At 42.6% G+C, this 24509-nt stretch overlaps 1 protein-coding gene across 1 annotated transcript in view; it reads left to right on the top strand.

The window, feature by feature from the left end:
* ANKH (ANKH inorganic pyrophosphate transport regulator) overlaps positions 1–24509 on the top strand; it is a 112280-nt gene that overhangs the window by 64249 nt on the left and 23522 nt on the right. Inside the window, exons 3-8 of the mRNA XM_069808883.1 lie at positions 4551–4669; positions 5804–5887; positions 8035–8205; positions 8809–8943; positions 12002–12094; positions 15837–15932. Coding sequence (XP_069664984.1) covers positions 4551–4669; positions 5804–5887; positions 8035–8205; positions 8809–8943; positions 12002–12094; positions 15837–15932 — 698 coding nt within the window. The remainder of the gene's footprint in view (positions 1–4550; positions 4670–5803; positions 5888–8034; positions 8206–8808; positions 8944–12001; positions 12095–15836; positions 15933–24509) is intronic.

The following is a 24509-nucleotide window of genomic DNA, read 5'->3' as shown; positions in this document are numbered from 1 at the left end:
ATGGTATCATTTCCTATGAGGGTTTCTTTTTGTTTTCTTTATGATGTAAGTATAACATGCTGGGTAGTAGACAGCTCCAAAATGATTACGGTGCAGCTATTTGTTTGAGACTGCTGGCATCATTAAGAGTGTGTTCAGTTGTTTTAAGAAGGTCTGAAGTTTATGTGGTAGTAATCGGCTTGCTAGAGAAATCGGTGTAGGGATGAGAAGATCCAATTAGGTGTGTGGGTTTTGGTGTAATTTCTTAAGCTTCTGGGTCTTAAAACTCAACTGGAAAAGCCAAAAGCAAGAATTCCTGCTTAAATTCTTTAGCAACTCTAATCCATAGACATATCAAAATAAATGAGGTATTAGAGGAGAGCAAACAGGCAGCTTGTCTTGGAGTTGGACTTCTCTGTTTTGGTTGAAATGATGCAAGGAATGGGAAGAGCCATCTGCTTTAGATTCATGTAATACTCTTCAGCTGTTGTCTGTGTTACGAATTTTGTACCACGCTTCATAACAAGTTTGTAAGGTTGGCCAAGGTTAAGTTCTAATTGCATCAGCAATTGCTTTATTCGCAGCTCAGAAACACATGCCTGTCTGTTCATCAGTGAATCTCAGCTCTCCCCATCCTTCTTTCCGACGATGGATGTTAAGGGCGAAGCTGCTGCCCGAGCATTCACGCACCGATGAAGGAGCCGCGCACACGCACCACCCGAGACTTTATCCACTTGGACCGCAGTCCCTTCGCAGCGGGCGACTCCAGCGAGCGCACGGGTGACCCTTCCCACTCCTCACCCACACACGCTTGACCTCGGGCCCTTCTTCCCTCAGGTTCAACCCTGGGTTCCCTGACGCAGAATCTCTCATCAAGGCCTTCAAAATAAAAAGCATCATTTATTCTGTCTATGGTGCACAAATTTAGACAGCTCAAGCTGGGGGTCTCCCTAGAGGGACCCCAAACACTAAAATCCCTGGGCAATTCTACCCTTGCAGTCTAAATTCCTGTCCCTCACAGGGGTCTGGGGTCATCTTGTCTCTCACTGGGTCCTTTTTCTCATCTCTAGGCAGGTTCTTTCTCTTTCCTGTTTCTTAGGCTAGTTGTTACCATTTCTCTTTTCTGGCTCAAACTGGCTCTGGTGGTTTCCGAATCTTCTTATTCCTCCAATCAGAGAACAGGTCAACACGGAGCAAAAGCATTAAGCAAGCTATGGTTCTGCCTTATCCTGAAGGACTACTTTTAAGCAGCTAAACAAAATCCTTAAAGCCCTCCAAAACCTATTAACAGCCTCTATAATTTATATACATTCCTGTGCTATTATAATCTCACAATCTTACTGCATTATTGCCACGTGCTGTTCACGCCTCATTCAGGTGTGATCTGCGTGCTCCTGTAGCTCAGCTTTGCCACCTTCCACAACATGGAAACATTCATGGACATCAGCAAAAGCGATTGTGTGCTTTCACTGACGTGTAGAATAGTTGACTATTTGAAAACAGCTTTTAAGCTTAGCCATTATGATTTTAAAATCAGAATCACATTAAAAAGTGCAGTTAGACCTTTTTTTGGATGGGGGAGAGAAAAAACAATCTCAAAGCTTACAGAGCACAGTGTTGATATCCCTGGAAATCTTAAAAATGTGGTGCTGTGGGCTGTGGTGGTGTAAGTCCCCTGAGAGTGCCCCGCCAATAAACTACAACCCGGTGGTGAGCTGTCTGTTCCTAGAAGTGAGAGTAGTTCAGCCTCTGACTCCTCTGATTCTGTGAATTTTTCTGTGATAGTAAACTTAAAAAAAAAAAAAAAAAAGTAAACATCTCAATGGCTTTTAGAGCCAAAACCGTACCTTATTACTCACTTTCTAAACACTTTAAAAGTCTCATTTAAAGCAGGCGAAGCGCATGGAGAGCACGGAGGGTGATGCCTGCGGCCTGGTGTCTTCCCAGCCCTGCACTGCTGGGGAAGGTCCCCCCACAGAAGCGGGTTCCTCAGCACCTGGACTCTGATTCTGTCAGTCCCCGTGTGGGGAATAAGGGGGTGTGTTTCCTGCAGCAGTTTTTAAGTTTCTGTGCAGGAGAAGCATAAGGCAGCTTCAGCGGAACCTGAGAGACAGCTTGATGAATCTGACCCTCACAGGCGCCTTGCCTCACGTGCCTTCCAAACTTCTTCTCCTTCATTCAAATAAGTCGATTCAGAAACATCCGTATACTGCCCTGCCGTAAAAGCAGCTTTCCACAAGGACTTACCATGCAAAAATCCATGTGTAAGAGAGTTTTCAAAATACGGAGCAAAAATTGGTTTATCGGTATTCATGCAAAAATAAAAAAAGGCAGTGCTTGATGTGTGACTGGACTGCAACAAGCACATAAACACTTAAACAACTAAATTGGCCTCCCTGAACTGAGGAAACTGCTTTAAAGTTCTTCCCCAACCCCCCTGAAAAGGAAACAAGGCCTCGGGAGGACAGCCAAGCAACCTGGGGATTAGTGGGTGAACTGGAAAACTGCGAGTCTAACAGTTGTAGTTCAGATGCAAGACATATAGGTAGGGACCAGCATAGGGAAAGGGGGTGTTTTTAACATTTTAGCATCTTTTGGGCAGTCCTGGTTATCTGGAATGAGGCTTGTGCCTGCTCCCAATGCTGTCATACCACCTCCTTCTATTTTACTACCTTGTTTACACCGTCTTGTGTTGAGGATTTCTTGGCTGGGCAAAGGCATGTGAGCAATCCAGCCTTTAGCTGGGAACGAAGCATAAGTTTACAAAGTGCTGAAGCGGACAAGGACGCTGTGTCCTTGTACGCTGGGAAAAAGGAAGATAAGAAGAGCTTGACAAACAACACCTGGATGCTGAAGAATGAGATAAGTAACTGCTGGACACCTCATGAAGAAGCTTGCGCAGCCAATAGAGAATAAGATAGTGTCGCGTGAAACAGGGTATTGTACCAATTAGAGTATTGTATAAGGCGCGTGGACAAGTCAGTCTTGTATAAATGTCAAGACGTCTGAACAGTAAAGGAGCAAGATGTTAACTCATATTGAGTGTGATTCTTGACTCCGGCCGCTTTTCCCGACAGTCTTGCTTGGACTGAAAAAGTCTTTTCAGTCCTGTTAACTGTTTAACTGCTGTATCCCTAAGCCATCACAAAACAATGATGACTTAAACTCCTCTTTAATTGCTTCTAAACACTGTTTTTGAGTTATGAGAGAGAGTTTTAGGCTAAAAAGACTGAATTGGATGACTAGTGTTAACATTTGTCAATCTGATTATGTGACCTGCATGCATGAAAAGGGTAACTTTCCTGAAATACCCTATTTGAAGGTCTGTACAATGATAATAGAGTTGTTATATAAATGGAAAATCAGATAGATGTTCACATTTGAGATAATTACCTTAGAAAAGACACAAGTGGAAGAGAACTGAGGTACGATTCCCCAGGCATAAGTAATTCTGCCATTACTTGTGTTGGGAGGTTGACTTTACAACCTAATCATTCTTTTAGCAGCTATTACAAGTGTATAGAGGAAACTAAGTAATAATATGCAGGTCTAGAACATTGTTTATAAAAGGTTAAAAACTATTTGGATTATTTAACTGTGCATATTATGTAAGACCCCATAGTTCAGAGACTCCAGGCATAGCTAGCTTTTCATTATTCCTGGTCATGAGGAGGACTCTCAGGTTTTTAAAACAGCTGGATAACGCGGGTACTGACAGAGACGTAAGCAGTTCTTTAGAGAGCTGTGCGGTGAGTCCCTGCATCTGCGCTGTCTTCAACCCAGCGCCTCAGGAAGAGAGACCTGGCAGGAGGCGTGTTGCCCAATACTTAAAAATTCTCGTGTCGGGCTGAAGCAGGACGGTGAAATACCATACTGGCGATCAGAAGTGGCAACCCCCTGATTTCCAGCGGTGCCCTTCTCTGACTTGTGGCTCCTGAGGTGCCGGCTCTAGATAAGGAAGGAAGCTGAGGCTGGTCGAGGCTGCCCAGACTGCACAGCAAAGGGCACGGCACCCTGACGGGTCCCAGCAATGAGGTGATCGTCAGGCAGGGTAAGGGAGAGGCATAATGAGAGCGATCTGTTGCGTAGCTTCACAATTCATAATATCCGTTTATAGCTTTGGGCAGGTTTACAGGTAACATCATGAGAATGCGGTGACAATAGATGGTTTCAGCATTTATAAGGTACTACATCCCATGAAATACACAATGCCTGGTAAAAACAGCTTTTCTAACAAAGAGCCTTGAGTTGATGAAAGAGCAGTAGATTTTCTGGAGTACCAGTTGTGTTCATTTAGCCAACAGATGTGGCACTTGCTATACCCATCTCCCAACACAGCCATTTGTTATCACTCCTCTGCCAAAGGTTACTTGAAAGAGAACCATGAGAGCACTCCTTAGTCATAAACAGCAGCTGGCGAGGCTGTAATATCCTGAAGCCCCTGCAGCTGTTTGCTAAGTGGATGCATGTCTGAGCTCCTAGGCGTCAGAGTCTTTCAGGTACTTCTGAGTATCTCACCCAGGGTCCATATGTAACCTTTATTATTCCCTCCTGTTCTTGTGTCTCTACAGCATATAGCGATTTGGGGTATTACATTATTAATAAGCTGCACCATGTGGATGAATCAGTGGGAAGTAAAACTCGGAGGGCCTTCCTTTATCTTGCTGCCTTCCCTTTTATGGATGCCATGGTGAGTGCCTGATTCAAAACTGAATTTTAATATTAATGTTATTTTTTTTTCTTTGGTGACCTTAGTTCACAAAGTCTGTTACCTGATGGGAAACTGGAGGTGTGCAGAAGGAAGGTGTGTCCTTTGCAAGCAGTAGCTCTGGATGTATCTGGACACATCATCTCCTGCTACCTGGAAAAAGCATCTGGGTGGACTTTGAACATCCAGAGATCACAACAAATGTAAAAAAACCTCAGCTGCCTTGTAAGAGTTACTGTATGTGCATGCTGGAAAGCACTGGTCATCTTGTGATGAGCCGCACCGGTTGCCTGTATGTGTCCTCTCATTCCAGTTTGTAGTGAAAGCGTTGGATTTGCCATGCATTCCCAGGTCACTTGCAGAGCTCACAAGGAATAAGCTTGATATTTTCTCAGAGCAAATTTGTTGAAAAGATACTTCTTACTGCCAATTTTTGCAAGCACAGCTAAGTCTCAAATGCTTGGGTGAGAGAGCCACACATGGGGTGGGCTGCTGCTTCCCAGATCACCAGGCTTACTGCTTGGGGCCTGCACGACATAAAATATGGCAGCTCTCTTTAATGCCTCTACTTCTGTGTAAAACTGGTAAAGGATAACCTTCTCATGGCATGCCTCCACCACTTGCTCTACCACTTTGTCTGCTTGAAACAGTAGCTGACAATAAAAAGAAGTTGGATCATTAAGTTTTCTTTTCCAGACAGGACTCAGTATAACTCAGTGGGCCAATGGATATTACACTTCAGAGGTGCATCCGGCTGGTGAACGAGAATAAACATTTTTTCCCTCGGATTTAGTATGCTAATCCATCCGGTGCGGCATCTGTTTTATAAAGAAGGGGCAGTTTCTTAGTAGATCTGTTCAGAAATTTCTATACAGTCTATAAAATTAGGCGCATTCTCCCTGTCAGCCCTGGCAGTGAGGAACTGAACGCAGCAGTGCTTTCTCTGCATTACTGGCTTAACATTTGCCCGGGTTCACACTAGGTACTGCTGGTGGAAAAGAGCTTTACAAGTTGTTTGTGTGCAATGTAACAACCAGAAAACAGCATTCTGGGACCTGAAATCATTCACAAATATCATAATCACTTCCCCAACTCTTCTCTGCCTTTTTTTTTCAGGCATGGACCCATGCTGGGATTCTGCTGAAACACAAATACAGTTTCCTGGTGGGATGTGCCTCCATCTCAGATGTCATAGCTCAGGTAGTGACTCCTCTTAGCAGTCACTGTTTCTGTTGTGTTACAGACTAAATGCTTTCCTAAGCAGGAGCTCTTTTGCACGGAGGCACCCTTCCCTCTCTACCGTGAACAACACACCAGAGGAAATAATCTTGTGTGCTGTTCTCTGGCTGTTTCCCCATCGCGTGGAGGCTGTTCGCTGACAGCTGAGGTTTAGGTTGGTCTCACCAGAGTGGATCAAGTCAGTCCCAAACCAATGTCAGGAGAAGGGAAGCAGGGTTGTTTGGGCTAGGGCCATGTCTTCCAGCACCTCCACAACCCTGTTTTCTGAATGGCTGAGAAACAAGTTATATATACGTGTGTACATCTGGGAAAAAGAAAGGTCAGGCAAAGAGACTGATGGCTGCTACCAATCCTGAGGCTGACAGAGTGCTTTGAAAGAGACCTTTCTCCCCCGCCCGTACATTCTCCCCACGCTTCGCACACTTGCGCTGAAATCCTGAGTGGGGCTTGTAGGTGGGGAAGTGAAAGCTTGATTCTCCAGTTCGCCTGTCAGTTTTGCACATGTTGTCTAATGCAGTGAAACGCAGTCGTGTAAGCCATCTTCCGAATGCCAGGATGGCACTGTTCTTGTCACTGGTCCAGAAGGTGAAGGCTCACAAGTGCAGCAGAAGGCGTCTGTGGTGATAGCCCCTGGGTGATGCAGAGAAGACAAATGATGTTTGAACTTTCATTTGTGAGGGTGGTGTTAACTATCCTGTTGCTTTGTAGTAGACACACTTAAAAACAACATTCGTACACATTGCTGATGACCAGTGTTGTAGCATTTGAAAACCAATATACAGCCCTCTTTTTAAAGCATATATAAAAATATTACGAAATGGAGAGTCCCAGCACCTGTAAAACAGTTGCTGTATTGCCCCATTAGCAGCTGAATGGTGTAAGGACTGGGTAAGAAAGAGGAAAACAACAGTACAACATCAAAAGAATTAGGAAGTCAACAGCACCTAGTTCAATTTTCCATAGAATTTTCCTCCTACTAAATATGAGCAAACCATAAATCAGGTTGAACCATTCAGTCAGCTGCTGTTCTGTGTTTGGCACGTCTGCCCCTCTACAGTACTTCACTAAATCCCTGAAGACAAAACCAATTACTGTAAATGACCTTAACCCTCAGTATCTGCTCTTGTTCTGATGTGACCTACAAAGTTTGCTGACCCTAGATGCATGTGTGTTCATATACAGCTAAATACAGAAACAAATTCTTATTTTGGCCATGGTACACATGCCCTTTCCACAATGGTTGGTGAGTGGGGTGCCAGGGTTATGAAGAATAAGACACCTGTCATCTTCTCTCAGCAAAATATTGCACAGAGCAAGAGCAAATCCAGAAGACAAAAAGTTGTGACTCTCCAGAACTCTCTACACCTTGGAATTTAATAGGCACACCATCAGCTCTGTACTTAATGATGAGAATAACATCATATTAATCAATTCCTTTGCATTTTCTGGATTGAGCATTTAATCTTACGAGACTGAATTTTGAACTGTTCATTAGCCCAAAAGTTTCCGTTTCATTTACATCAATGTGGCACTCAGCTGAAGAGAGAATGATGAAATACTGAAATTTTAACTCAAAAAAGTAGAAAATTAGGATGACGTAAGACTTCCTGCTTCTAAATGCTGAAGTGAATACTTTAAAACATCTGGCTTTTTAATTGCCACTGTCCCCCTTCCCCCCCCAAAAAAAATTTAAAAAATAGGGCTTAGAAGCTGACCCTAGAAGCATGTCTCCACTTCAGTGCGTATCAGAATAGCACATTCTCCTGGGAAGGGTGACACTCAGCCACATGCTTGCTGCCAGACCTTGCCAGACTTTTATGCTAACCTCCTCCTATTTATGGCTCCTAGTCTGACACCTGCGCATACCTTCAGGTACTGTTTAATAGAGCTTCTGTGTGATGTTAACTCTTGTGTTTCTCATTTTTATGACCGAATGCAGGGGGGGTCCTGACTAAAGTTTCAAATGCCACAAGCTCGAAGTCAGATAGAAACTGTAGTCATGCATGGTTGTCGGTTCAGATGGACTAGCTTGGAGTCAGACAGGAGATATGTTGGCCCTAAAGAAACACACAGACGAATTACTGGTAATTTATTTGTTTGCCCTGTAGGTTGTTTTTGTAGCCATTTTGCTTCACAGTCACTTGGAGTGCAGGGAGCCTCTCTTGATCCCAATCTTGTCCTTATACATGGGAGCACTTGTCCGATGTACCACGTTATGCCTCGGATACTACAGGAACATACATGACGTCATTCCTGACAGAAGTGGGCCTGAAATGGGGGTATGTCTTTCTTAATACTTGGTGCTTTTTTGAATGCAGTAATTTTAAACTTGGTTTTTGTGTTATAATACTGTATTAAACCACTGTGCATGAAGGGCCGCCTCTCTCCGTTCTGCAGGATAAAACATTTTCATTTAAAGAGGCAGGGTAGAAACTATTCCAGCAACAGCGCACATGAGTCAATGCTTCCTGTGGTATGGATGTGCTGTCTACTGAGCACCTCTGTACTGAGCTGTAAGACAGCACAGCATGAAGTAAGTGGACACCTTATTTCACAGGGAAGAAGGTCACAAAATTCCTCTTTTTCCTCGAATGTCATACTGGTTTTCACATATCTTTGTCTGGTAGCCAGAAGAAATTATGCAGATAGATACTTTATGCATTATTTATTGAGATCCATGACACAGCTTCTTTTGAATCAGTATTACTAACATGAGTGAAAATATTTTAGGCTCCTCATATTGAAAACTATTGAAATGAATGTACCAAACTGACAATGGGTGGGAAAAGCAAAAATCCTTTCTCTGTGCTTTTGGTTCAGTCCTGAATGTTTTTTTCCAAACCCACTTCTTTTTTTTTATTATTTTTTCCTATGTGTTGCAGGGAGAGGCTACAATAAGGAAGATGCTGAGTTTCTGGTGGCCTTTGGCGTTAATTTTGGCAACGCAGCGAATAAGTAGGCCCATTGTCAACCTTTTTGTTTCCCGGGACCTAGGTGGCAGTTCTACAGCCACAGAGGTAAGAACATCAGTGCTCTCCGTTACTGCAAACAATGATTCACATGGAGTTACCTGTGTGTTTCTCTTCTCAGCCATGCTGACAAGAAAAAATTGTCTTAAGTGCATTTCTGCTCAGTGCTGTCTTTATCCTTGAAAACAAGACTGCTTGGACTCTTACTATGAGCATTTCTGCCAGGCCTGGTGGGAGCTCACCCCCAACAAGTCCGGTAGAATTTTTTCACTGAACAGTTCCCGCATCCCAGGTTTTCATGCTCTACCTGTAGGTACATATGGTGTGGAGCATTCAGCTCCCAGAGATTTTAGGACAGTCGTCAGTAGTCCCATGTTCCGCTGTTTTCTGTCATGTATATATGCAGCTGTGCAAACTGATGTGGAACTGCTGTTAGCAGTCAGTGCATCACACAGAACAGGGTAGAGACATAAGGAAGCACGTAAAAAAAATCTGTCTCCTGGTTGGGATGTGAAATGCACCCCGTTTCCCTTGAGGAATTTCAGATTACTCCAATAGTCTCCTACAGCTGATGGGAGCCAGCCTTCTGACTGTAATACAGAGCCTTCAGCAACGCTCACCATGAGCTGACCTGTTCTCTTAAGAAGTCTGGGAGACCTTTGTTGCCAGTTTCGGTGGGAGGATGTCTAGATCCACGTAGTCATTAGCAAATCTCTCATAGTTTTTCTATAGGAAAAACAAAGCTGTAAGATACTAAATGGAAAGGAAAATTCAAACAGCTGATGCCTGATGAACATTCTGTCAGCATTGGTAATCTGTCATACGTGATACCGTGTATTTCACTTGCTCAGGAGTTGCCAGTGACTGCAGATAAACAGCTGTGGAGAGAGAATTTGGGAAACATTAAAGCTTTTACATGTGTAAATCAGGGATCAGTCTATGCGTTAATAGCAGTCTCAGTACAAGGGGAGTGAGGGCAGGTTAGCAGAGATCAGTTTTGCATTTCTTGGTGACTTTTGATTTGAGATGCATCACATTGCACAGCTAGCCAATTGCATTTCGTTGCTATTAGGATGACTCCAAATAAGTGTCATAGCTGGTGGTTTGCTGGCCTTTTTCCGCTAACAGTAGTGATCACATTTCAACTTTCTCTGATTCCTGAAATAATTGCCTCTGAAAAGGGAGGTGCTGGCAACACAGGTAGCATCAGTGTCTGGAGCATCAGTATACACAACAGTTTTACAGGTCCCCTGTTCAATATTACCAGCAATACCAGCAATTTTCAGGGTGTGCAAGATGTCCCTGTGAAGGGCTAGGCTGTAGCACGTTCATGAGGACGAGTCCACTTGCATTGGCCAACTCCCACTGCTTCTGTTTGGACTGCCAGCACAGTTACAGTGATTGGGGTATCTTTTTTGGTGTTGGCTTTGATGGGGGACTTTTTCACCTGTGAAATACAGGTTCTAGACATTTAAGAAAGCTTTCGTGCACATATTTTGGCATCCTACCAATTGAGGAAAATACTGGAAGAAAAATCACTGCTAAAAACTTCAATAATTTAATCCAAGTGGAATTGAGCATACAAAATGTGGTAGTGAAATATTGTTTTCTTTAACAGTTACTGTGTCTTTGCAGTCTTTTTGGACTTCATCGTGAAAATAAGCAAAATATCTTTTATATTCCTTATTTGATTTAATCTAGTTAGGTTTCATACAGATGGAAATTCTGCTGAAAATACAATAATGTGGGGGTGAAATTAAAAAAGGTACTGTCTTAGAATTCCAATTTGTTTTCTTTGAACTAATTACTTTTTCAAGGTACATTAAACATTGTTAAAGCTATTATTAGCAGGGAAAAATCTGTCCCACTCTCTTCTTGTCTGTGGATATCACTACTTTCCCCCCTCTTTTTAGAACAAATTAGCTTGCTGTTTTGTCCCACTTGTTTGTATAGATCTTTTAACCAAGCAAGGACAGCAATTACATTTATAATGGGAAAATGGGCTCAGATAACCAAGAAAAGGTGCATCGAAAGTTTAGGAGTGAAACAGAGACAGCAGTAGTTAAAAAACGTCTTTCTTAACGCTACCATTGCCAGATGTAAAATGAATCTGGATTTAGGCAGATTTTAACAGATCTGAATCTGCAGACGAAAAGCAGTCAAACACTTTGACTTCTGGAATTAAGAGATTCGGGCAGTTGTCAGTACAGATCCACACTTCAGCTCTGAGGACTAGAAAACTTGGGGTGACAGTAGATTTCCAGGCAGCTGCAGGAAGAGCTCCCTAAACACCTTTCCTACGTGAAAGACATGAAGTACTTGTATTTGGACTTTCTCTTCAGAAATCAGAAACCTCAACAAAATCTTTCATACATTAATATGTAGGGGGGGTTGTTACGCTTTGATGTACCTCTTGGACTGTACTTGTGAAAGTGCAAAAGGGCCTAGTTTTAAAATGCAGGCAGTGAGTTGTTTCTTGTGATAAAAATGGTCACCTGGAATTATTTTTGTCTGGTTTTTGTTGATGAGCACCGACGTGGGGAGAGGTTGTTGGGTTTTTTTGTCATGTAAGTGCCTCCTGCCCCAGAGCAGTCAGTTTGATGTCCAAAGTCAGTCAGCCACTGAGGCCTACTGTTTTGTGGTCTGTCTTGTCTGTCTTAAAACTGTTTTACTTACAAATAACCAATTAAAAAGTATATAAATTAAAATTATGAAATATGATCCAAAGCTACTGTGAGCTGTAAGACATTCTGCTACTCAGGTATCTGCAGGCAAAATAACTCAGGAGTAGTGTGGGAGGGAGCTCAAGTTAACTATTACTAACTATTACTAACCAGCTCGAGTTAACTATTGTCCCAAAGTATCAGAGTGATGGTGAAACAACAAAGCTGAGTAATGTAGCTTCATGCCACGAAAGATTTCGTAAGCTTAAAAGGCCGGGCCAAATGATGGCTACTCTGACGGTCTTCCTGAAACAACCAGCTTCCAGTTGCCTGCCTGGTTTTTCACTGTGTCAAATTCAGTGTGGTGGAAAATGGCACCCTAAGTTAGTTTAACTGTTCTGTTCAAAGATTTGAAGTTCACATTTCCCTGTCTCTTTCCATAGGCGGTGGCGATTCTGACAGCTACCTATCCTGTGGGACACATGCCGTATGGCTGGCTGACAGAGATCAGGGCAGTGTACCCTGCTTTTGACAAGGTGAGTGCCCATGTTATGGCTGTAATAAATACCTTTCGTGTGGTTTCCCATGCATGGTCTTCCTCTTTCTCTCTGTTACATTTTAATTTAGGGATGGCTTCGGTTTCTGCCAAACAAATATGAAGAAAGTTAGTTCATGGGTCCATAATCAAGTGTAACAGATTCTTTAAAAAATAAATGAGCCAGAGATTAAACAGGGATGTATTAATGGCTGTCTGTTGTCTCACTTCTTTTTACTTTTGCTTTGATGCCTATTGTTCCTTGTCCCACTGATAAGGTTTTCTTAAAATCCTAGTTAAAATGAATGGGGTTTGGTGGCTTCAAGCTGTTGTCTGATTTATGATTTTAACCTTAGCTCTGTGTTACAAGGTATTAAGCGACCTTTTGAATAGATAGGTGCTGTATTTTTAAGGATTAAAAAAAGTCCTCACTTACTTACTATGATGTAGCTACTTGGCCAATGAAGTGATTTCTCACAAAGTGTCCATCAGTGAGTGAGCAAGCTCACGTCTGCTCCAGATTCTGTGGTATGTCTCAAATGGATTTGGGTTCATTTGCTTATGTCAATATTTAGCAAAGGTTGTTTCATAGACTGACAGTAACACAAATAACACATTATTTTAGTAGTACTGACTTAGCCGACCAAGACTGAAGATTTTTGTTGGCAAATCACATAATTATGTAAGAATGCAAGGACTACTCCTGGAACTGAGCACAGAGTAAATATATAACCAACATTAATTTTGTTTAGACTCTTTTTTTGCTCTGTTTTAGAACTGGTACTCAGTAGCCCGTATGTTGTGCGAAGAACAGTCATGTCCTGTGACACTAATTCAAATGCCAGATCCTCTCCTTCCCTTTATTTACCAATTAGTAACTGAACTTTGTGGTTCCAAATACTGATGAAAAAAATCTTTCCTTGCTCTGGGATGTAATTAACTGAAGCAAGCCCTGTTTGATATGATCCACCATATTTTCAAGGAGAATTTAAAAACAAAATAAGGGAAAGTCAAATCAGTCATAACTTCCTAACTTGCCTGTGTACAGCTAAATTGACCTGTCAGATAAAATACAACATGAAGGCTTTCTCGGAGGTCATGCTGCTGAAAAGGACCTGCAGATGCAAAACCAATAAACTGCAAGATAAAAATGATTTGGGACAGGAAACAAACACAGAGGCTGCTAACCTCATCTGTTATGAGCAACAATAAAATGCACTATCGCCAAGCAAAATTAACTGCAATTACGACTCCTAAATTCAGGTCTCATTTAGCTGGTGGAAGATGTGCTGACAACTTTAGTGGTGACAGGATTAGACCATGATTTGTCTGTTTATTATTTCAGTTGAAAGGCTTCTTCTCATAGAGCTCTTGTGGAACAAATGTGAGGAAGAAAAAGCTAGGGTAAGGCACAGATAGATTCAGTTTATCTAATTGCCGAAAAAGAATATAATGGGGATTTTAGTTGCATGTTTTAAGAGCAATTTGGCATAAAATGTGCTAAGTGAGGTAGCAGCAGTATAAAGGGTATCTCATCCTGGCAAGCATGTGTGCAAATGCCTCCACTGTACCTTTCAGACAATAAATACCAAACCAGAAACCCACAGTGGGTTTTTTTAGGTTGCTGTGAGAATTGGTTTACCCTTGGTTACACGTCATTCGCATGTCGCTGTGCCTTTCGAAAGCTTTGTTTCCTTAAGCTGAGGCTTTCTCAGAAGAGTCTGGATAGAAGCACTTTTTATTTCCGGACTCTATAAAGCCTCCATTGTAATTTTCAGATGCTGAAACAGTTTGCATGTATGCAAACTCTCATTTTCTTTTGTCAGTTACTCAGAAAGCTGGCAATGCTGATGGTCATCAGAAGCACGCTGCATTGCCTTAACTGACTGATGGGATTTGGGATCCAGATAGTAGGCCCCTCTTCAGTGGCTCTAATGGAGAAGTCAGATTCTTGTCTCTTCAGGGAAATTGTTGTCTCTGTCCACATATGTAAGAGAGGTGCAGGGTCCTGCTTCAGTCTTTTATAAGACTGTGTCCAGAGCAACCTCATGGCCTAGCAGCTATACTCAGGTTAAGGGTTACTACTGATTTTCTGAAAAAAAACCAGGCATATCCTAGTTCTGTGCTCTCTTTGCTGTTTTATATGGTGATAATGCTGTTACTCTCAGTGGACTGTGCCATCTGATTCAGAGCAACACCACCAACTGTGAGAGTACTTGTGAACGGTATTTATCTGATTAATAGGTGGGAATGGATACTCAAGACGTGGTCAAGAGTTAGAGCAAAGGGTGGAATAGAGCAAGGGCAGAGTTAGCAGCAGCGAGGTAGGAACAAACGAGAGCCCTTTTTCTTCACAGTCCTTTTGGGTGTGCTTTCCTTCCTCTCTGTTATTTTAGCCTTGTTAGAAAGTTGCAGCAGAGTTCATTTGAACACTGGTGAGTGATGTAAGCAAGGCCTATCCTCACATACATAAAAACTAACAGTAACGAAGTATTTCTTCAGAAACACAAGAGTTAAGAATAGATGCATGAAAAAAATGCTTACAGAGAGTTTTCATAACCTGTTCCCAAAAAGGGCGGATGTGGGAGTAGCTTCCTGCTTTAGGGTCTGGGTTGCCTACGTGCATCTTCATGCACCCAAACTTCCAAGCAGATATTTAGGGAGGAGCATGGAGCTGTCCGGGTGCCGTCGCTGTACTGATCACCACAAAAGCTTTAAATTGCAAAATTCCATCAACTGCTTGAATGAGTTTGAAATGGTGTGCCCTTCACAAAGTTCATGTTCAGTTTGTCCACTCCCAAGATCTATTTGCCTAAGTTCCTACTTCTCTTATGAGTAACTCCAGTAAAAGAGGCTGACCGTGTGACAGATACTGCTTTTTACCTGAGTTACATCAAGGATAAATAAATGTTGTACTACATCTCATGGTACAGGTTTTATCAGCATTGACACATACTTGTGTATCTCAAACAGCCCCAGGATAAATGCAATAGATGACCCAACAGCGTATTGCTACGGGGCTCCTAATGGTGCCCTGCTTTTGATATCCCATCCTGTCCTGTTACAGACCATTTAGTTTGTTTTTATGTGTTCCCCAAGGGCAATTTTAAATCTTCAGCTTCATTTGCTATATTAGACATTTGGAATAGGGCTTTTGTTGTTTTAAGTAAAACTTCGCTGCCATGTGAATACAGAGCCCATGTTCAAGGTGGAACATCTAATAGTCCTAATTATGTTCTGTTCATTAAACTGCATTAACGGAGCCAGCTGTTCCAGGAGCTTTGTTTATATTACCTACTTGTCTAATTGGATCAGTAAGGGTGCTTGCATTGGTGTATGGATTTGGTACCACTCTATGGTAAAAGGGAATGAAATCCTATTTTTCCTGTGAAAACACGCTACAAACTTTAAATGAAGGTTAAAAAAAAGTCACGTGGAGTTTCCTTAGAAAGATCTACCACCCTTTTTCAAAGCTGAATTTCTTAAATAGGACTTATTCCTTAGAAAAGTAGGGAGATGATTACACAGGCCTCAGTGACCATAGGAGCAGTTGCTGTCAGTTTAAGCGGAAGGTATTCTGTGGTGGTACAAAGTACTCAGAAGGCTCTAGGTTAAAAAGCAAACAAGCAAAGGCAGACATGCACGGGCACAGACAGTCAGGTCCAACACATGACCGTGGTGCCATCAGCCTCCCAGTAGTCTGGAGCCAAGCTAACGCTCGTTATCTCTTTCTCTTACCCTAGAATAACCCCAGCAATAAATTGGTGAACACCAACAGCACCGTCACAGCGACACATATCAAGAAGTTCACTTTTGTTTGCATGGCATTGTCCTTAACGGTAAGAAACCTTTGTTCAACTCTCTGTCTTTCATCTCAACCAGAAAATTATCTCCTCTACCTAATGCTAAAAGCACTAGCAGTTCAAGAAAGGTAAGTTGTCTTTTCTTATGAAGCTCTGTTGCTTTTATCTGGAGGAGGGATTGTGATCATAGTACTGGAGTACTAAGAAAATCAGCTATCATTAACTCAGGCTAGATATCTTAAGAGTTATTCTGTTTAATTCTCACTATTCATTTCAAGTCAGCCTCCACATGCAAGGAGTTATCAGACATCTGCTTCTCTTTGTCTCTTTTTTTTCCAAAATGAACAAAACTTCTGGTAACCAGTGCGTCAGGAAAATGAAAAGCCACATTTGTCTCACGTGCAGTGGGATGGCAGCCTGTCCCCGGGCATCCTTCATCTACTGTGAACGGTGGGAAAAGCACGTGTCGAAACTGCTGTAGCTGTTCCCTGCTGCCTCGCATGGCACTGGTCTTCCATGCTGGGGGAACTTTCATACGTGTTGGTTTTGTTTACTATCAAAATGAACTAAAAAGGGCAATCTCAGAGACGGTGCTGGCACTGACAGAAGGATGTAAAGGCTTGTCTAAGCTGGGAAGCATTGCAAGGGGCTGACATTCAGGGAGAAATTTTGCTCAGCCTGCAGCATTTCAAAACGACCAGCTTGCACACATACGTAAGGTGCATCTCCCCCAAGCAAACTGTTTTCTGCACAAGTCTTCTCAGCAACAAACAGGCAGTTGTGGAAGAAAACTCATGCAGGTTGGTGGGGATGGTAGCAAGTAATGGAGCAGATGGCCGGGGTAAATCCAACTTCTGTTTTGTGACATGGCGTCCTGGGCCGTGGGCAGGGTGGGGGGAGCCCTGGGGGTCTGGGCAGGGACCGTCAGGGCTGGCGCTGCCCTCAGGGCCACGACAGCTTCTCTCCTCAGTACCTGCACTAGCAGGGCAAAAGCCGAGGAGAACCTAGAAAACAAGTTTCTCACAGAAAAAGTCATTCCTCACACTAAAAATGTAGGTGGGAAATGCTGGAGTTGTTTTAGGTTACAGTCCTCGGAGTCCTAAAATTGAATCTGTTCATACCCCAGACAGGTTTTCTCTTTATCCCCAGCGTTGCATAATTTCCATGGGGTAGCTGGCTGCTTTGTAATTCTCTCCTCCCCGCATTCACAAATTCACTGTTGAGTAACAGACGGCTGGCATAATTTCTCTCTCCCCTTCATTTTAGTGTAGAGCCTTTTTGACTGAGTTGCACATGGCCTATGCAGGAAGGGAGACTAATTTACATTGAAGGAAACCTTACAGTACACAGGCCTGAAGTATTTGTAACCATCCCCACCCCCTAGTCACAACCTGGCCAAGTGGGATGCGGTACTCTCCGTGTTATTTCACAGTTGAAAATGAAGCGACTCAATCCATCCGTAGCTGAATTAGGAGGTTTTGTCTGCTCTTTATTTCCTATACTTTTTCCCTAAACAGCTACAACTGGCTACCGTCAAAGATAGAATTGCATGAGCCAATGTGGCATCTCTTCTGTCTATTAATTTCCTAGACTTAAACTTGAATTCTTTTTATGTGGCTTAGAGACCAACGGTTCTGGCTCTAACTTGCATTTCCTACAGCATGCAATAAAGGCAGACTTATGCCTCCACTGAATTGGCCATTGTCTGGAGAGTTTCCACGGCTCTCTATGTTATCTACCATCACACACCTTGGAGGTTTTCTCTTGTGTGCTGTGCCAGGCCAAGGTTATGTTACGTTCTCTACAGCTGGAGCCTGCCTTGAAGTCTATCAATGTTGTCAGAGACCCACAAAGGGGAAATCTTTCCACTTAGTAGATTGTTCTGAGAATGCTATTTCAATCTCAAGCTTTCTCTGAACTTTTTTCTTAACCCTTCTGACCACTTATCAGCGTACTCGAGTTCTGATAGATCATGAGCTTCTCAAATGACCATCACTATCCTCTGCAGAGGAATTCTTGTTTACTGCAATAGGCTTTTGTTTTGTAACTTTACAGGATTTTTCTTCCAAAAGTTCTCCATAGTACTTTCAAGGACAGTTCTTTCATAAGCTCATCATGAGAGATTTGTCTGCACTGAAATTCCAGAAACACTTCTGAGGTCCATAGCTTTTCCTGTCCTGTTTCTATTTTTGCCTACTAGTGACAGATTCTTAGGATTGCTTGTCAACGGACAGAGTGGAAAAATAGACACATGAGCTCTAAAGACTCAGTTTGGTTCAAGGGCCTGAGACTGCAAATGCTTCAGCATATAAGCTCAGTATAATGTGCCACAGGTTCTAAGGAATTGGACTTCAAATTTGCATCTGTTGCAGCCAAAAGTCAGATGCAGTCATGTAGCAGAGCTCCCATGGCCATCACTGATTGCTGTGTTTTTCTGGAGGGGCTCTACTGCAACAAATGGCAGTCAGGCTGGTGGCATCACCGTTGGTAACATCTTGTTCTTTGGGATCAGAGGGAAAGTGGGAAACAGGCTCCCAGGCTGACCAAGAGATCAAAACAAGTCAAATATTTAGACGTCATGTGAATCCATTCTTCAGTGGATGATCTACAGAAGGTTTCCAGAGGATGGAAAGATAAAGGAAGTCCATTAACCACTGGAAAAAATAACAGCGAAACTTTTAGTATGAGCAGCAATCGTGCAGGAAAGTACCCTCCCAGTGTAAAACGCTGGGAAACCTCCCAATCATTGAAGACATGCTATTTCATGGAGGTGAAAGAAAAATGTCCTACCTCCTTCCACAGACCAGTCATGCCTGCATAAGAAGTCCTGTAAACCTACTGTTACAGCAGAAGCACTTTCACCCTTGTTGACAGCAGCAGTATTGGGTCAGAGTAAAAAAAAAAAGGCATAGTTCTGTTAAGAAACATAACTTTGTTTTTATTTTCAATCTTAATGGGATCTGAAAGGCTGCAGTTGAGCCTTCCCAGGCTGACTGGGCAGCATGCAAATATGTTCTGCTGAGTGTGGTCATAAGTACCGTCTCACAGCTTTGAAGCATCAGACAGGTATTAAAGCTGCTTCTTCAAAAAATGGGAATTAGTTGTATTGCTTAGTGAAAAAATTGTAGACAAGCTGCAAGGCTGTAAGTAGAAGCCATTAGACTCCCAATATGTAAAAGAGCTGATGTGATTACTCATATCGATGTGGTTTTGGTTGTAAGTAAGCAGTAGTTCTTCCAACAGCCCTGTTTCATGGCTATGTAGCTGAACATAAAATTTATATAGCAGAGGGGAGGGACTCAGCTGAAGAATTTTGCCCATACAATTAAGGGACTGGTTCTGATTTTAGAAAATAAGGCATGCTTGGTAATTTACTTTCAGCTTAAAGAGTGTGCATATTGCTGCTTGCCATTATTTGTTACTTCATTGCTATTAGGCACTTCAGGAAAAAATGCTTCTTTCTGTATATAAGTAGAGACACTGCTCCAAATGCTAGTCTTGCTGCCGTTGCCAGATAAGGCTGTTGAAGAGCTAAACGTTTTGATTCAAAGCTAGACCTGTTTAGATGACCCTACAATTCAGCCCTGAGATCACTGCAAAGCTGTAAACTAAGTGAAGACACAGACTCCCAAGAGAGAAAACTGGTGCATTTGTAGCACACATCCCTTTGGTTGTGGGATGTGTCAGCCTCAGTACAGTGCAGAAATCCCAAAATAATTTGTCCAGGTGCTGAATTACTGCATTTCTCCATTGCGGCAAAGGTTTGCTCTGTCAGGGGAGAGCATTCCCTTGCTTGTGAGCTGTGCATAGAGGGGCAGGCTGTGGGAGGAGTAAGCTACTCAAGGGAACCCTGCCTTACTCAGCAGGAGTAACAGCAAATAGGCTGCGCTTCAGCAAGGGCTTTTCTTAGAATAGTGACAGTGTCTCTGAGGTTAGACACCACCGTGCAGAATTCAGGGGTTTTCCAAGGCAGCCTGTAGGGCACAGCTACTGCCAAATTACCTGTTTTTTTTTATTTTTTTTAATTCTGTCTCCCTTTCCCAGTTGAGCTCTTCCTTAACTCTTCTGTGATGACACAGAAGTTGCTATCAGTTAAGATCCTTTTTCCCTGGCTAATGTCAGCTGCTGGCAGCCACGTGATTAGCATTTGGTCATCCGCCTCTGAGCTGCAAGGCTTTCCAGGCTGATTTCGTGTTAGTTAGCGCCTGCTAGATGAAAAGTGGTGAGCAGAGGGCTCCTTTGGGAGGGCACACGCTCCTTCTCTGCATCTGCTGCTGCCCACTCCCCATGACAGTCGCAGACGCCTGCGTGCAAACCCTACACGAGTCGGTGAAGTCGCGTGCCCCCAGTTGAAAGCGGGCCATCGATGGTGCAAGCAGCGCTAGGGAAAAGGGCACATCTAACTCTCTGAGGGGACTGGAAGTGGTGGCATCTGTGCACGTCTCAGTTGGCTTGGAAGGGAAGTGATGTCTTACTTAAGAGCTGCGAGCAGCCTCGTTTAAGTTGCTGTCATTGGGGTAAAAGCATGGCCGGCTCTATGTGGCTGAAGCAAGATCACTGCATGAGGAGCATACAAGATGCTGATCAGAGAAAGCCATTTCTCAGAGACCACTGTGGAGGCTCCCTAGCTCACCATCACTAAAAATGACCCAGAATCATCTGTACTTACTTGTTTGTTTATAGCAGGGAAGGAGCAGTCAGTTCTGACAGCAGTAATTAGTGAACTACGCTATTCGGTTCAGCTTCCTCTTCAAGCAGCCTCAGCTGGGACAGAGCACAGCGCTTTAGGGATACATTTCCAAACACCAGCTCCTGTTAGCTGCGTGGTTCCTGTTAACTAAAGTGTCAGCAAGACACGTGGCCAGTTGTATCTTCATATTCTTGAGCGCTCTATGTATTACAACAGGTTTTCCCTTACCAATAAGACAGGCTCGAGGTGCCAAGGGTGACATGCTGTGCGCGCCACGCCACATTCATCCGTCTGTCACCAAGTTAATGTACAGCAGGAGAGCTGCACAGGACTCCTCAGTTTTAACATGCGTTCTGTTAGAAACGGCTCAAAGCTCACCAGTGCTATTACAAAAGGAATTTCAGTGCTGCTTTGCTTTTTTTTTCAGTGGACACACAGTTACGGACAAACGGGGAAAGTAGCAGTTTTCATGAATAAAAAGACTGATTAAAGGGAGAAACTAATTGTGTAGAATGCTATCTTGTATTTAATTAGCAGACACCGCTTAAGAAACAAAATCCAGATGTTCAAGTTTGCCCTGCAGTTTTTCATTCCTTTCTATTCCAAAGGGAGACTGAAAGATAGAGTAGGGGGAAAGCTTTCACATTTATGCTTGTATGTGTGTGTGTGTTTATGCAAGGCTTACAAATTTCAGATTTACATGTTAGAAACCACAGACAAACTAGTAAAAACTGTAAATCCCTTTTTAAAAAAAAACAACATTGCCATGACGTTTCAACTAAAGTGAAGACTCAGGCACTTAAGCTGAACAAATTGATAGGCATCAGTTGTGTTGTGGTAACCAAAATCAAATGCCAGGTAACCTGCATTAGATTTAAATCTCAGTGAAAGTTTAAATTTCATGTACTTAGGAGCAAACACCTGGTCAGCTTACTGGCTTATATGTTTGGGCCTGAGAGTTGAATATGTGTGTGTCAATACATGTCAAAAGGTCACCTGCTTTACAGTCAGGTTTGTCCATAATTGAGGAGTCTAATGTTAGCTTTAAAATGTTTCTTACTTTTAGAATATTACTTTCTACTTTATATATTAGGCCATTTTTTATATTCTATAATAAAGTATTACTGTTTTTGTAAATAGAATGGAATATTTAGATTCATATCTGAACTTATTCTTTTGACAGGGGAAGAAATACAGCTTGATTTCTAAGGGCTCCTGCTGATGAGCATCTGTAGTTCAAGGAGTTACTGTTGGCAACTGTCTTGTTTCTTTCATTTGCTGGAAATTATCAGCCCCTTAGGAAGGGGCAGGCATTGTGTCAGCTCTCTAGTGCTTACTTCTTGTAGCACAGCAGCATAAGATACCATCAGTTTGCAGTTATATTCACCTTATATATTAATGTATGGTGTATGTAATTATAAATATGTATCTTATAAGTATATAATCATATGCAGAGTGTAGTTATAGATAAGTGGGGTTTTTTACATTATTACGATCAGAAGTTTTAAGCTGCAGCATTTAACATGTTCACCTGTGCATCTCTTATTTCCCCCCAACCATTGGCAGAAAAGTGGGACAGACTGCTGGGGACTGTAGGCTCTTTAACTGATCTTGCAAGATTAAAATAGATAGACCCCATCACAGTCTTAAAACAGCAGAGAGGGCTCCAGAGTCACAGGGTTTCTTTTGCTGGGTCCCTGTGATGGGGTAATTTAGTTTCAGCCTGAAGAGAGGAGGAGGAAGGTCTTTGTTCCAGTTGATGACAGTTTACTGCAAGCCATCCCATCATTTGCCTAATCTCCAGTCATCATCTGCTTGGTTATCTTCTATAATTAATCATTGAGCACCTAGGAGATAAGACAAAACCCCTGATCAAGAGCAAGGAAGCCAGTGTAACAGGGAAAATTCCCTATATGAAAGAATGAAAGTCCAGAATACAGGACTCAGTAGTTGCTGTCTTCTACCTATTTCTTAACTCTGTAAGAGCTAGAGCCAGTCACTGTGGAAGAGAAGCAGCTGTATTTCATTCAGGCTGAGAAGCCTTGTCTGGTTAAAAGGCGACTCTAGATGCCCAAGCTTTTGTGCTCTGCTTTGGATTTGGTTATGCCAAACTAGGAACTGCCAAGTGGATACCATCTGCCGACTCTCCTGTCCTGATGATCAGCAAGGCTTCACCAGCCAGTGAAATGTAGGCACTGGCAGATAAAATTGGAGCCTGCATGAGTGAAGACAGAATATTCATACCAACTCAGTATATTATTGCAATAGCATTGCTTTATTGACGTATTCCCTGATGCTATGCAAACATTTTATACTCAATAGTTGTTTAATTTCCAGTTGAACTCAGCAAATCTTATTTCCCAGCCATCAGTCCGGCAGCTGTTTTTTCCCATGAGGGGCACCAAAGACTATCCAGTTTTCAGTAGGCCCATTTGCTCTCAAATTTTCAGTGTCTAGTCTAATAAATACACCATTTCATATCACTTTCTTCTTTTACCAATAAGCTCATTTTCCACATGATAATGTATCTTGAGTAAAGCTCTTGCATACATAAGACACTGATGTATTTAATATTTTCAGCTACGCAGTCCTGCTACACAGTGAGACATAAAGCAACTGTTGGTGAAGGACAGAAGGGAAAGAATTCTTTGCATCTCTGCAGCAAGACTGACTGCTGTCTTACTAGGTACCCTTAGCTTGCATTCGGGGTAATATGAATTAGGCTCGCATATTGAGAAACGCCAAGGAACAGGTTCCTGTTTCACTGATGAAACCTTCTGAAGGCAGAAGAGGAGTGTCCGTAGGGTGAAGTAACTGCACGGCAGTTCCCTGCAGTATACAGCTCTCACTGGGGGTCAGCTGGTTGGTGTCTGGAGTCCCACGCAGGCTGACATTTAGCCACCATGAGTGCACTTAATGAGTTGCGATACTTACAGAAGTATCATGCGCTTCACTTTGTTTCCATCTCTGGAGACAGAACACCTGAAAGGTCTTATTTCAAGGCTGAGACACAGTAAATTGCATTCAGGACCTGACAGATTAGCTTTAATTTTTAGATGCCTTAGGCAGCTTCACCGTAGCCAGAGGGTGTGCAAAGAAGTATTTTAAAGTAGAATTTGCCACAAGCAGTATATGTGAACATACTTCCACAAAAATGTAGTTAATTTTTTTCCCCTTTCCTAAAGAAAATAAGGCTAGTTACCAGTACTAATGTGAAACCAGTATTAGTCTGTCAGGTACCAAGTAAAGCTAGGAATACTAGAATTTATGCACTCACTTTCATGCATTTGAGTAAACAGAGTGAGAAGGTTTCTGTGTACACACTTAAGTTTGGTAAAGATCAACCTAGAGCAGAGCCAAGTGATTTGCAAATTCTGACCAATGCGAAAGACTATTGAGGCTTTTACTCCATTATTCCTCCTTCACTCTCACTTAAAAGGCCGTTAGCCAAGTATCTGCCACCTCATCCCCATGGTTTCAAGTGATTCAGATGCTGGAAAGGGGAACAAGAAAAAATACTGTTTCTGTTTCCTTGTGACTGATGCCACAGTTTTCCTCTGTGTATTGAGAGAGGGTTTCTACCAGAGAAAATCACCCAGTTGTTACAACTTGTATAGCTTTGATAGCTATATAAATTCCAGGCTGCTAATGCTAGTTCTTAGTTCACAAGCCGAAGAAAGCATTTTCAGAACAAAGTGGTGATTTCTGAGGTCCTTAATTTAGGCGTTCCTCTCTGTGCTTTACACCTAAACCTGCATGCAATGCTGAAACCTACCCACTTGCCCATCTCAACTCTTACGTAGATGACTGAAAGCAGACATTCAGAAGATGGCCCACCAAGGCCAAGTTGGGAATTGGGAGAGGGGAAGGGTTTGGAGGGGAATGTGGTGAAGTATGAGAGTATTTAATGCTGAAGAGAGAAC

Source organism: Haliaeetus albicilla, chromosome 21 (genome assembly GCF_947461875.1).
Source record: "Haliaeetus albicilla chromosome 21, bHalAlb1.1, whole genome shotgun sequence".
Lineage (NCBI taxonomy): Eukaryota > Metazoa > Chordata > Aves > Accipitriformes > Accipitridae > Haliaeetus > Haliaeetus albicilla.
The sequence above is the reverse complement of the archived record's forward strand: the minus strand, read 5'-3'. Positions and strand labels throughout refer to the sequence as shown.